We start from the raw sequence: 14,182 nt of genomic DNA, 5'->3' as shown, positions 1-14,182 counted from the left end.
CAGACCGTTTTTTACTTCGACCTCTATGAGGTCGTCAACTTTTCCATTGTGGCGAGTCAGCGGCCCGAACAGTCTGTGTGAAAACATGTAGGCCTACTGTAATGGCAGAACAGGCTGAGCTGGCAGTGGAATATAGCTCTAAGGATATAAATAGCTTTATGGAAAGGAGGAGTTGGTAGTATTGTGACGGTTGGTATTGACACACACACACACACAAAGACATAGTAAGGCCTTCCTCTTAAAATTGGCATTGACTATCACCCACCCTCTCTCTTATTTGAGTGAGTAGTCATCATTTTGCAGGAGTGAATACCACACGTCCTGTTGGCCCTACACAGCCCTGCCACTAAGGCCACATCACTGCAGTTCTGCCCGGTCCTGCCCCACAATCCACACCCCAGCGGCGATGTGACCTACCCTGTGATTATGTGTTCATGCAGCGTTCCTACCCCCCATCCTGTTAAACTGTAATTTACTCTCAGAAATAGCTCCCGGTGGGGGGAGGGGAAGGGTCGGGGGAAAGACTCTTAAGGACAGTTTGGGTGAGATTATCTAAGCGTCTCTTTTCCTGATGCTGCACCATTGTTGTGGTAAATCTCCTGCATCCTCCACACATTAATGTTTTTTTGGGTGATTAAAAGTGGAGTGCTTATTCTACATGGGGCGACAATGGCTCAGGCGCTAAGAACAGTCGTGTGGCAGTCAGAGGGTTGCCGGTTCGATCCCGTCCTGGGTGTGTCGTAATTGTCCTTAAGCAAGACACCTGACCCCTGAAAGCTCCTGACGAGCTGGTTGGAGCCTTGCATGGCAGCAAATTGCCGTTGACGTGTGTGTGTGTGAATGGGTGAATGCGAAGCATCAATTGTAGAGCGCTGTGGATAAAGGCGCTATGTAAATGCCAACCATTTACCGTTTATTATTATTTTTCCTCAACCCTCACAAGAGCAAGTTTATCGTGCAACAGTGACAAGGAAATGCACCCTTTATTTTATCTATATAATACTTTATTGTTTGATATGTGGACTGCACTTCGATCCCAGATATTTGTGCTTGTATTTCTAAGTCATAGTCTAAGTATTTGTAAGTCAGTTCTGGCCAGGAACACTTTCCAAGTGGCTATATAAAGCAGCAATATAAAGGCAATTTAGTTTTGCACTTAGATCTGGTTTTTCCCTCTTGTGATTTATGTGCTTTAATTGAAGCCCCTCCAACCCAGGATAACCCTACATGACATGGCAGGCATTTAAATGAAAGAGCGACATGTGCATTTTTACATATTACAGTGGGGTGCAAACATTTTGGGCACCCCTGCTTTAAATGTCCGTTGCAATGACAGCCTCAAAGGTGAGGTGCAGCCCTGTACTGCATTCGAGGGTGAAACTGCCTCCACGACGTCACAACGGGACTCAAACCCCTGCTGCAGAGGGACGAGACCCCAGTTCCACTGGAGGGGCCACAGCGAGACCAGACCCTTGTATACAGTACTTGAGTTTTTTTTTGAGGACAGACGATTAAAATGCAAGCCCATCATTTTTGGGTCATTTGAGAAAGCCATAAACAGGTGAACAAAAGCGCACCTTTCACACCCCTTCACATGATCACAAGCTGACCAAATGCCCTCTAGCAACCCAACCAGCATGAAGGAGAAAGAGAGGCTGGTGGCCCGCTCAGCCTCCGATTTAAAAGTGCTGCAGCTTCACTCTGAGCGGCTTTGGTGGGGTGGTCTTAGACTCCTGTCATACCTGTCAAAGGGGATTACCTTCTCCACCTTCCTCATAGAGTCTGAGACATACCTTCCCCACCTCCCTCATCCTCTCTCAGCCAAGGCTGATGTATATGCATCTTCACCTTTCAGTGTTGGAGAATTTTTGCTTTATTTGTTTCTGTTTTTTGGTAATCCAGGCCTGGTTTTTGCCCAATTTTCCTTTCTGTTTCCCCTGTAACGCATCTTTGTGACGGTCTTTGCAAAACAAATCAAATTGAATTGCACTTTCACTTAAAGGGAAACGCCTGAGTATTTTTGTTTCTTTATCACCCTGATAAAGTATGCAGTATTCATGTGTAGTCAGATTGGAGGCTTATCACATTATAAGCTTTATTTCATGTTTAATTTCGAAATATTAACCAGCAATCAGTTAGACCTCTGTGGAATTCAGATAAGCGAGTTTGATGTGGTTGCCAGACGACTGTTTTTGTGTCTGTTTTTGGCTCAAGTGGAGTCTGTTTACTTTCTGTAACCTATTTTACACTGGAGGCCCTGTTTTTCCCCCTTTTGAAACGTGAGGGTATAGAGTATCACAACTCAAGCGGTTGATTGAGGATGTCAGCTCCCCCATTGACCTCAATGGCTGCCACAACTCTCCCAGGCCTCCTCACGCGCGTAATACACGGGGACCCCACCAGGAACGAGGTCGGAGGTCATCTCATCAGGCCCTGGCCAATCACGGCCTGAGCCTTCGCTACGATGGCAGAGGAGCGGTTTTACTCCATTTCGCTCCTCCCTGCGACAGAACATCCTGCGACTGCACACACAACCACCGGCAAATACTGTATTAGGTCACCAGCGCTCTGTCCGCCCTGCACTTATCCCTGTCACTGTGGTGACAGATGGACAGGGCGAAGAGAGCGAGCGAGCGAGAGAGGGAGGGAGGGAGAGAGAGAGGGAGGGAGGGAGCGATCAGATACTTTCACTCTTTCGTTCTGAGTGATGCTGCTCCTGGACCTGCCAACTGTCAGTGGAAGCGAGAGAGTGAGAGAGGGACGGAGAACAGCAGAGAGTACTGTTGAAGCTGCAGATCTTTCTTAAAACCGTTTTTACTGCACAGGAGTGCAGTCACTGACCCGGCCTGTTAGCCAGGGAAGAACAGAACAGACCTGTTGCTTTCGCCGAGAATCCACAGCTAGAAAGACTTGCGAGACTTGACAGGGCGTTCCTGTGTGTTTAAGCTTTGATTGCCGTTTACAGCTTTGGTTTGTTGCCGCGTTAAAGCGGTCCTCTGGCAGCAGAAACGTCAGTCATAAAAGAGCTGGAACTCAGCCAGGTGCAGGTGCAGCTGCAGGTAAAGGTCGTCCTGTGACGCTCGCGATTTGACTGACGGTGTGCCGCTTTAGGGCGGTCCCAGGTCAGGTTACCTCCTCGCCGGCTGAGAGCCTCACAACCCGAATCTTATCAGCGGAGTCGCTCTTGATGGCATTCCGATGGACGGCAGGGTCGGGCCCTCCTCGTTTTCGCCCCCGCGCTGACTGCTGAGGCCAAGGGTGTGGCCAGGTGATATAAGGCACCGGTGAGGTGGATCAGACCAGCCGGCACAGAGGCTGCCAAAAGGCACGGACCAGCGAGACGCAGCCGCATACCCAGACCACAGGGATTATCTCCGCTCCAATGACCGCCGCTGGACTGGAGGACGTCTCGCAGTGGGCTCAGCAGCCTGTCCTCCACCCCTCAGATTACTCCCTCCCCATGGGTGTCTGTCACGGATTTGCTAACAGTGGATTCACTGGATCCGCTCCTTCCCTTCCTAACCTGAGCGGAGAGAGGAACGCTACCATCGACGCTAGCAGAGGAGAGGACCAAGGCAGGTGCTTGTGGGGGAGCGGATACACATGAACAGACATTGACCTGTTTGGACTTTGGTTGTTTGCGCAGTAGCCAGGCAAAGGTACAGTACTCGGGGATGTGTCGGGAGGGACGCTCCTGAATGCAGGCAGGACTGGACACCAGGACCGTCTGTGGGTTTCACTCCTCAACCAGAACCAGAACCGGTGCAAGTCCACCTTCCTCTGGTTCTGCCAGCTCTCGGGGGTGGCGTGTGGACTCTGGAACCCTTGCCTGAGATTTCGCTGTGAGCGGGGAGTCGCAGGTCGTCCGAGCTGGGGCGCCTTATCCCGGGCCCGCTGTGGGTCTCCGTGGGAACCATGTACGTCCTGTGCACCCTAGCGGTGCTGTCCCTGCACAGCCTGTTCAAGGGTAGATGGCGCAGCCTGGAGCCCGAGGACCAGGAGGAGGAAGAGAAGCCTGAGGCACCATCGCCCAGCTGCGGCAGCTGTGCAGCCAGGCTCAGCCCTGCAGATGGTCTGCGTGGGCAGGGGGACCAGGAGAGTCCCAGAGTCAGGTCAGGGAAGGTTCCGGAAAGGACAAGGAGGACGAAGGTGAGGGCATACACACTCTGCCCCCTCTCCCTCTCCCCCCAACAGCTGTACCTATGGGTGGGCAACATGTGGTGTAGTGGCTAGAAGTAATAATAATAACAATAGGTCATTGCCTTAGACCTCATCAGGCAGGGTGACCTGATCAATTGAAATGTGCATTACCTGATTGATACTGATGCAAAAGGAATTTGGTTAACTACCATGGCTTGGAGTGTGTAAGGGTAGCATCGTTGTCAGCGACTGATCTCTGGATCTCCTCTGATGGTACTGCATCCACTGTGAGTGGAGTCTGGCTCCTGGTTTCTACTGCCTAGCTTTCTGACGTCCCTGCCAGGGTCATATATAAAGCATTAGGCCTTTTATTATTTATTAGGATGAATAATTTGCTATGCGTTAGCAGGTGAGTGTTCAAGGAATGGATGGAAGGAGTGAGCTAAAGCAGTTTTACAGTGCTGAAAGGCCAGGCTTTTACATGTCTGTGGTCATTTGCTGAAGAGGTGTACTGCTGTCTGGAGAATGGAGACATGGTGTTGACACTTGTGTGTATGCCTGTGTGTGCAGGTTGTGTGTATGCGTATATGCACTAGTGTTTCCGTAATAGAGAGAGGATGTTCAAGCGCAGTAATGTTCAAGCTCAGACCCTGAAAGGTAATGCTGGGGCTCAAGTGTTGCGCAATGAGCATGGTTTTTAATCTGCAGATCCACCATTTCATTTAGATGTATTTTAATCCCAGTAATGCAATCTTGTGATCATAATACAGACATGAGAGATGTGCTGTGAAATTAATTTCATATTCAGATATTGTACCTACTCTAGTCGTCCATGTTAAAATAATGCAACACTGCTTTTTTTTTTCATTTTTGAAATAGTGTATGAAATCAGGACATGCTACCTAGATGTTTCCATCCCTCTTGTTTAGGCAGAATGAGTAACAGTATATTTATATAAAACAAAAAAAATGATTGACTCTAATGCAACCCACAATTTTAATGATCGATTTACGATCGATGTACAAAAAATGCTCATGTCTGCCCCCTGCTGGTGATTTGGGAGAGTGACACTCAGCTGCTGCTTTTCACATGCAGTCATAAGCCACGCATTCGCAGAGTGGGGGTGGAGGAGACCCAATCATACGCATGTGCGAGTCACAGGCGCCCAGACGGCCAACAGGAGTCGCTCGAGCGATGTGTCCCTCAGTGCTGTCCCCGCCTCATGCCCTGATGGACGGGACTGAAGCTGCAGGTCTGATCTGAGACAGTATGTTTCTGAGTGCCGTCTCATCTTTTAATTAAACCATGTTAGATCACACTTCAAAGGAATGGGTTGGCTGCGTTGTGGATAAGATATTCACTTATTTCAAGTCCTTTTCTTTTATGTCAGATAATCCAAGCTGCAGAATCCTAGCTAGTTTGTCGCTTGATCTGACATTTTGGAAATGAAATGGTCAGACGAGAGCAGAGGAGGAGCTCTTTTACTTAAATATTTAATTCCACAGCCCCCCCTCCCCGCCCTGTCTGACAGCCTGATCTAGTAACTGAAACTGATGGCGCCATATTTAGGTCATTCTGTTCCCCTCATCTCCTGCCCCCCTGTCCTTCTCCTGTTACCCAATGACTTTGTAGCAGTTGGGGGGTCTTGGTGGGGGGAGGATTGTGTTGTCTACCCAACGAAGTCTGCACTTCCTGTTTGGCTGCCTCAGAATAACTGCACCCGATCCATCAGTTCCACCCATGTATAATTCACTGGCACGTGGACTACCTGAAAACATGACCGACACACTTGTGAGGAAATGGGGGTGTTCCTGATGAAAACGGTGTTCCTGATGACCCAGTTTCCCCCCCGCCCATTCCCATCTGGAAGGGGAACATTTTTTTCCCGTTTTTTTTTTTTTTTTTTTTTGCTAGCTTCATATACGGTGCAGAGTTAGGGTTTTCAAAGCTGGTATTTGATTATAAGAGCATCATCACTGGAGCATGCCGTAGCATGTTGTGAACCGAAAGAACAGGGTGTGCAAAACCAGATTCCTCTCCTCAAGCTTCCCCCTTATCCCACACTTAGCCCACACTTCTCTACGAGCTCGGCCACCCAGTTCCAGGGCCTGGCCTCGGGACTTTCGTGCGGCTGCTGATGAGAGGTTTGAAGAGCTCACCTTCTCCAGTACTGTGGGGCCGTACAGGATGTGGGGAGAAGGGTTTAGTGTGATGGATGTCCACATCCTGTCACTCCCCTGAAACCAAAGCTCCGCCCTGCCCCCCTCCTCTGATAAATATTTCAGGAGGAGGGAGGAGAGACAGCCCCGTCTTGGTTGATATCATTTATTTATTGGGGGGTGTGGCGTGCGGAGGGGCGGGTCTAAAGAAGAGTGGGGGAGGGGGCTGTGTTAGCTCCCGAGGAGACCTGCGATTGTGGCTCAGATTCCTCCGTTGCTAGGAGACGGGAAGAAAGCAGACCAGACAGGGGAACGGAGAGAGGGAGGGAGGGAGGGAGAGAGAGAGAGAGGGAGAGAGAGGGAGAGAGAGAGAGGGAGAGGCGCTGGTTGCCACCAGTCGCGTGACGGGATCGGCGTGCGGGTTCGTGCGTGTAGGCTTTGACGAGGCGCTGGCTTTAACGAGGGGAGGCTGGCTGATGTGGCGATGATCGGGCAGCGAGAACCGCCGGGCGGGAGGTGAGTACGACCAGCGGCCACCTTTACCTGCTCTGAGAGAGGGAGAGGGAGGAAGGGAGAGAGAGAGGAGGATGATGAGGGAGAGAGGGACAGGACAAAAGAGGACAAAGACAGGACTTTGTCGCTGATAGAGGTTCATGTTCAGGTTTTAGCGTTATTAGCATTTTTTCCTGACTCCATTTTATTAACTGCCCAAATGAAAGTCTTGGTCATACAGGAGACGAGTCTGTGTTTCTGCTGTTAAAGCAGTGCCCTAATCCCAGCATGGAGCATGCATGGTGCTGCACCAGCGCAGGGCGTGCTGAGACGCATGCACAAAGCGCTGACGCGTACACGCGCATCTCCTGCCTGGCCCACAATTCATTGTTCCTGGTCTGAGGGACGTCTGACAGGACGGCCAGTGATGGGGACCTCCTGCTGGTCTGCACCGTCACCCCTCTGCTTGTAGATGTTCTGCTGCCTGTGCCCCTCAAATTCCACTGCATTGCCTCTTTCATCTTCTCTAATTATCATTGCGCTGTTTCGCTTTGATGGGGAATCTATGCCAGAATCATGCACGTTTTTTAATTATTTAACCCCCCTCCAGGGGTGAAGGTGTTCCAGTTTATCGTAAGATGAATGTTTAATGTGACTGTTTCAGAAAAGGAGAAAAAAAACATTTTGTTCCCCTTTGTGCATTCTGTTTGATGCATTGTTTGACAGTACACGTGTTTTGAGTGTGAAGCTGGGAGTCAGACCTGGAACAGACTTATCTAATGTGTTACTACCACACGGCCACTGTGTGTGTGTGTGTGTGTGTGTGTGTGTGTGTGTGTGTGTGTGTGTGTGTGTGTGTGTGTGTGAGGTGAGAGAGATGTACTTTATAGTGTGTGTATGTGTGTTGATGCACTGTATAGTGTGTGTGTGTATGTACTGATTTACTGTGTTGGCGCGCGTGTCTTGATGTAGTGTGTGTATGCATATGTGTTGATGTACTGTACTGTACTGTACTGTGTGTGTGTGTGTGTGTGTGTGTGTGTGTGTGTGTGTGTGTGTGTGTGTGTGTGTGTGTGTGTGTGTGTGTGTGTGTGTGTGTGTGTGTGTGTGTGTGTGTGTGTGTGTGTGTGTGCCCACACTCTGTAACCCAGAGCTCAGCTACAGACCCAGCAGATGGGTGCAGCTAGCAGTGAGAGCTCCAGCATGGCTTTAATGGAGAATACAGCAGAGTGCTCTTAACACCCCGCAGTGTGGGTAATGAGTTTGATGTGGGTTTGGGGGATTGGGTCTCTAATGTGTGTCGCGTTCTGAAGGCAGAGACTCAGTCCTGATGAAACCAGTCAGTTAACCCCCTCCTCCCCTCTCGGCACTGCTGCTGGCGGGGGGGTTGGGAGGCGGGGGTGTTGATGGAAGAGTCTCCACACAGCCCTGTGTGTGAATAATTGATGGTAAGGCCACTGATGAAGTACTGTCTGAGTGTTAGAAACAGGCCCAGTACCTGACTAAGTGTCCCTCTCTGTCTGGATGAGTCCTTTTCAGCAGACGAAATGGAAAAAGCCACTTGTTTAGGGCCCAGCCTGAAACATGTTTGTTTATATTCTCTGGCATGTCGTCTAGGGATACAGTAACAGGGAGTGTTCAGCGTTATCAGAAACACAGGTTATGAATCGGCTTGAAAATATTTACTCACTGATGGGGAGTGTCTCGCCATTCCTGTGCACCAGCTCACACTACTGAACACCTGAACAACATCACCTGCCAAAAATACTACTGAGCAACTGAACGTCAGCACCTGCTAAAAATACTACTGAACACCTGACAACATCACCTGCTAAAAATACTACTGTACACCTGAACAACATCACCTGCGCACACTTGCACACACACATATACACACACGCACAGTCTGCCAGCCCCAGTAGAGCAGCTGCAGTCTCAATAGAGGCAGTTTGGTTTCCGTGTCAGCATCTTCTGTCCCAACCTCCCGTAGTCCCCCTCCCTTTAGTTTCCTAAGATATGGATTCAAAACAGTCTGCCAGCAAGGATGTGCAATACACTGGGGATGAGATCTGTGTTTTCAGTATGTGTGCATGTGTGCACGCACATGTGTTTTGTGTATGTGCGTATGTTTACGCATATGTGTGTGTGTGTATTAAGTGGAAACGGCAGTGATTTATATAGGCAGGATAGCAACCCGTAACTAAGCGCGTGAAATCTCCAGTGAGCTGTGGGATAGCTTATAGGGGTAAATGGGCCAATGAGATTCTCCCATAGCGAAGCAGGGGGGTGGGGGCACTGCTGAAGGAGGAGCTGGGGGTAGCTTCAGAATCATCGGAATCACTGTAACAGTGATTGACTGTAGCAATACTGAGCCATATTGGTTCTAATACCCTCCTCTGTGTGGGATTAGAATAATACCCTCACCCCACTGGAGACGTCGACCGGAGGGGAGAGTATAACGAGATGCTAATAAGTCATCCGATCCTTCCAGGAGTATGACAGCCGGAGATGATCCCCTGCAGAAAGAGACTGTGCGGAATATTTTATGTCTTAGCAGAGGAATGCATTTCCTTCCTTTTGCATTTTAATAAGAGCAGCTTGAGCTGTGTTAACCTGCTGTATTTTTTATGTTTTCAGATTTTTTGAGTTTGGCTGAAGCTGTGAGTCTTGCTGCTGCTTACTTTTTTCGAACAAAAGAATAATATTATTCACTCTGCAGGACAGCAATCACACTGGTGGATTTATGGTGTGTGGTTTTTATTTTTATGCCACTGGCGAGAGGTCCCTTTAGTGCAGACCACTGTAAAGCTCCATTCAGTTTTACAGCTCAATTCATCACTCAGGACCAGGGCAGGGGGAACTGAAATGTTGTTAGATCTTGTGTCAAGGGGGGGGGCATAGGAGAAGACGCACAATATTTCAGACATATTAAATGGCATGACACCCATTGTGTGCGTTTTCATGACCTATGGACTACATTTCCCATCAGCCCCTTTGTGGTCAGTTTAGATGACCCCCGCCAAAAGCCAGGATATCTCACTTTCTGTCCCCTTCCCCCTGCTTAGCTAATGGGTGCTGGGAGCACTGTGGAATATGAAACTATGAAACTTACCCACATTCCCCTGTGTTTTCAATGGATACGTCCGCCACGGTAACCAGTTAGAGGACTAGTGAGGTGATAGAGCCTGTTGCTCTAGTCAGTATGGCAACCTCTGGTGCTTAGATCTGCAAACAAGCAATAGCCCGTGTCTGTTTCTCAACAAAAAGAGATACATTTCCTCACCAGCAGTCCCTCTATCATTTAACATGGAATCAAAGAGGGAGAGAGGAATTCCAAGAATGACAACATTCCCACCCTGATTAGAAAAATAATACCATGATATTCCAGTCTCGGAGCAAAAGATGCAGTTCTCAACTGGCACAGCCTAAGTAAAATATGTGTTTTATGAATTCCTTTCATTTATAAAAATATTTTGTATGTATTTATATATTTTTAAGCTATTGATTTAATTTTTGTTGTCCGAGATCTGTTCAGCGTAATTGATGGCTCCCATTGAGAAAGTAGAGATAAACATCTTGTTCACCCCAGGCACTTATCTTTGAATGGGTCACAGGGGTCACTCGGGCAAAAATAAAGGGGAACGGAGTCAGGGTGGAGCAGAGGAGCATCTGCTTAAAGGATTAAAGGATTATGGGTAAATGAGTTCTCTGGCTGGACGTCTTAAGTGTTGGTGGGCGGGGTGTGCTGGGGGGGTAGGTAGCTGACCTGGTTGTGTTGTCCGGTAGCGTTGTCCCATACGGAAGCGGGGCGTACCTGTGTTTGGACACTCAGGTGCGGGTTATTTCGGCAAGGTGCGGGCCCTGGAGGGGTGGGGGTCGCTCAGAATGCTGGGGTGGATGGGCTCCCTCTTTAATGGGGGCAGGCTGGATCGGGACCAGTACCTCCCCAGGTGGAACTCCCTGTTCAAGGTACGGTAATAGAAAGGGGGCGGAGAGGTGTGTGGAGGGGGGTGGGGGGGTTTTGAATGCTGGATTCGGGAGGCTGTCCCGCGTTGGGTCGGCCATCGCCACTGTTCTCTACTGGCCGAAAACCTCCAGACCACGTTCAGTCAACGTTTCCTTAATGTTTCCTCAATGTTGTGGAGATGCTAGCAGCCGCTGGAAGGGCCCAGGTTGTGTTGTGTTGTTGTTGGGTCGGGCTGGTGGTAAACGCGTTGGGGGATTATAGTTTTATGGCGGTAATAATGGTGGGGAGCTCGGAGCGCGTGTTAATGCATGTGGGACTGCTTGACGACTGGAGGTGCGTCACCATGGAATCGGATTATTTACCCATAAGTCTCTGCCCGCTTCATTGAGTCTCCGTGTGTGTGCGCGCGCGCGGCACTCCGCTGGTCCCAGAGCAACCAAGCGCGCATGTGCGCTGTCCTTGAAGTGTTTACTGTCTGTAAGAGCGATAAGGGAGATTAATCCAGGAATTTGTTGACACCAGTACAAATGGCTACTCACAGACTATAAGGGGGTCACACGTGTGGGGGTTTGGGGGGGCAGTGGATTGAAGGCTAAACCTGATCGTCCAGAGTCCCCCCCCACCCCCTACTCTTCCACATTTCATGGTTTGGCCACTGAGAAGCTCATACAGTGCTTTGGTCCATGTGGTGTCTCAAACCTATTACCCATTACACAGGTATTGTAGTGTTTCTTTGAATGTGTTTTCTTGTGAATTTCTAATGTTCCTCCAATGTACTGACAGGGATACTGTAATTCTGGAGTCAGTTAAATAATCAATCCCTGCAATGGCGCCCTCTTCTGGAAAATGCATTTTACCTCAGACTGGTACTTAAGCCTTCGGCAGCAATGCCTTCAATGGAGGAGACATGTCCTGAAAAGGAAAAACTTATCAAGGAAAAAAAAAATATATATATTGTGTATAACAAACTACATTTTTTACATAATTCATTTCACGTGAGATAATATTCGGCTCAGTTGCTATCAGGATGGTTTTGCGTTGACGTGTAGTCATACAACCGAGTCTGGAGTCCACTGCCCTTTCCCTGCCAGTTCTGTAGAGAAGGTCTTCACAGAGAATAACCTGGAGCTGCGTTGAGCAGGGATTGTGAGAGTTTGAGGAAGTCTAGCCCTGTCCCTCAGCTGTGGGGGAATGGGGGAAGTATTATGTGTGTGGGGCCAAGTCGAGTAGGGGCAGTGTGTGTGTGTGTGAGAGTATTGTGTTCGTGCGCACAGTGTGTGTGTGTGAGAGTATTGTGTTCGTGCGCACAGTGTGTGTGTGTGAGAGTATTGTGTTCGTGCGCACAGTGTGTGTGTGTGAGAGTATTGTGTTCATGCGCACAGTGTGTGACTACAGTGATGGGTTTTAAGCTAAATGGATAGAGTTGAATAATAATCAGTAATGATCATAATTCTCCATAAGACTGCCCGCAGTGCTGTCTTCAATGGTAGTTGTTGCATTGATCCTGATGTGAGCAGTGTGTGCGTACACACTTGTGTACGCACACACACTTGTGTATGCACATGTGCGTGTGTGTGTGTGTGTGTGTGTGTGTGTATATGTATAATCTGTGTTTGTGCGCGCGTGTGTATGTTCTGACCCTCTCCCTCCCCTCCAGCCGGCTCGGCGCCCCAGCGCTCTCCTCTCCCCGGCGGTCATGTTGGGCACACGCAGGACCTGGGATCTCAGCCACGCCCACTGCCTTCAGGAGCTCTGGAAGAAAGACGTCTCATTGGACGGTGAGTGTCACATGGGGGAGACGGTTGGCCTGCTGGTGAGAAATCCAGTGTTGCAGCATTTTTGAGATTACTGAGAGGGAGACTTCCTGCAGGATGGGGGGGGTGTGTGAGAGAGAGAGGGAGGAGGGAGGGAGGGAGAGAGGGAGGAGGGAGAGAGACAGAGAGGGAGCAGGAAGAAGGCAGCCAGCGCAGTTTCATCTGGATGCGTTACAGGAGTGAAAGGCGCTGGTGTTAACAGGAGCTACAGCACAGTAACGCCGGTCTCTGTTGTCGCCATGGAAAACAGCAAGTCATGACTCTCGCTCACACACACACTGGCTCTATTGTTATTGGCTGTTGCAGGGCTGCTCGGTCTCCGGGATCAAGGTGAGTGCAGCGGGGAGCAGTGATTGAGTCTGTGCTGTTAGGATGGGGGGGAGCGTGGAGGAGGGGTGCGGGGGGGGGGGGGGGGGAGGAGGATATGGAGCCAGGTGTGGTGAAGGTACGGTTATGTTGGGGTTAAGGCAGGGCTAGCTGTGTAGGATGTGGTTGATGTGGGGTCGTGTACTCTGGGTGTGTGGTTGGTTTGGGGTAGCTATGGAGGATGTGAAATGTAGGGTTGTCTTGGGGTTAACACAGAGCTTGTTGCGGTAGAAGTGCAGCTGTGTTGGGGGTTAGCACAGGGCTCTTTTGTGTTGGGTCTGTGGTTGTCTTGGGGTTAGCACATGGCTAGTTGTGTTAGATGTGCAATTATTGGGGTTAGCACATGCAGTGCTAGTTGTATTGTATGTGCAATTGTATTGGAGTAAGTGTGCTCAGGGATAGTTGTGTTAGATGTACAGTTGTGTCATACCCAGGACTAGCTGTATTGTATGCAGTTGTGTTGGGGATAATGGTGGGGGTCAGTGATGGGTGCTGCTGTAACGGGTTATGTTGGGACTATCATGAGCAGGGCTAGCTGTATTGTACACAGCTGTGTTGGGGTTAACAGTGGGGGTCAGTGATGGGTGCTGTTATAACAGGTGGGGGGCATGGGTGTCAGTTTTTAAGAGTTTTTGTTGTGGTAGCAGTAAGACTGACTCCGGATCCGTACCCACAGGTGTTTTCCTGTTCGATTAGTGGGAATGAGGCTTAAGCCAACACTGCTGCCTCCCCTGGGGTTAATACGTGAGCCATTAACTGTGCTGGGAGCCAGCCACAAGGCTGCCCAGGGTATGTTATCTCACACACGGCCTGATTGTGAGAGACAGGGACAGACCCACAGAGCACTGCTGTGGGAAAGGGGCTGCCAGCTCAAATCCCTGCTGAAGGCATCTGACAAGCTTTGTGTCAGTCTGATGTCAATCTGGAGTACGCCTGCTCTGCTGTAAAAAAACAGCTCAAGCTAGGTTTTGAAGCCGCTGATAGCTGGTTGACCAGTTAGACCAGCTCTGTACTCAACATGGTTTGACCAGCTCTAGCTGTGCTTTAAAACAGCTGGTAGCTGTATTTCAAGTCATAGCTGGATTTTACACCAGGGTGGTGTAAATGTGGTGTATGCCTGATATCAATCAGGTGTAAACATGGCGTGAGCAGTGATTGGCGTGAGGAATGGGGTCGACATTAGTTGTGTGAGCGAGGATGGGGGGTTTCTCCGACATGCTCTTTACACATAAAGCCTTCACCAA

At 49.6% G+C, this 14,182-nt stretch overlaps 1 protein-coding gene across 1 annotated transcript in view; it reads left to right on the top strand.

Annotated features, from left to right (window-relative positions):
• Nucleotides 1–3,315: 3,315 nt before the first annotated feature.
• The window catches only part of kifc3 (kinesin family member C3), a 31,509-nt gene continuing 20,642 nt past the window's right edge, over nt 3,316–14,182 (top strand). The window contains exons 1-2 of the mRNA XM_061246936.1: nt 3,316–4,149; nt 12,416–12,536. Of these exons, the coding sequence (XP_061102920.1) occupies nt 3,916–4,149; nt 12,416–12,536 (355 nt within the window). The 5' untranslated portion in view covers nt 3,316–3,915. The remainder of the gene's footprint in view (nt 4,150–12,415; nt 12,537–14,182) is intronic.

Source organism: Conger conger, chromosome 6, assembly GCF_963514075.1.
Source record: "Conger conger chromosome 6, fConCon1.1, whole genome shotgun sequence".
NCBI lineage: Eukaryota > Metazoa > Chordata > Actinopteri > Anguilliformes > Congridae > Conger > Conger conger.
Note: the sequence above shows the minus strand (reverse complement) of the source record. Positions and strands in the feature narration are given on the sequence as shown.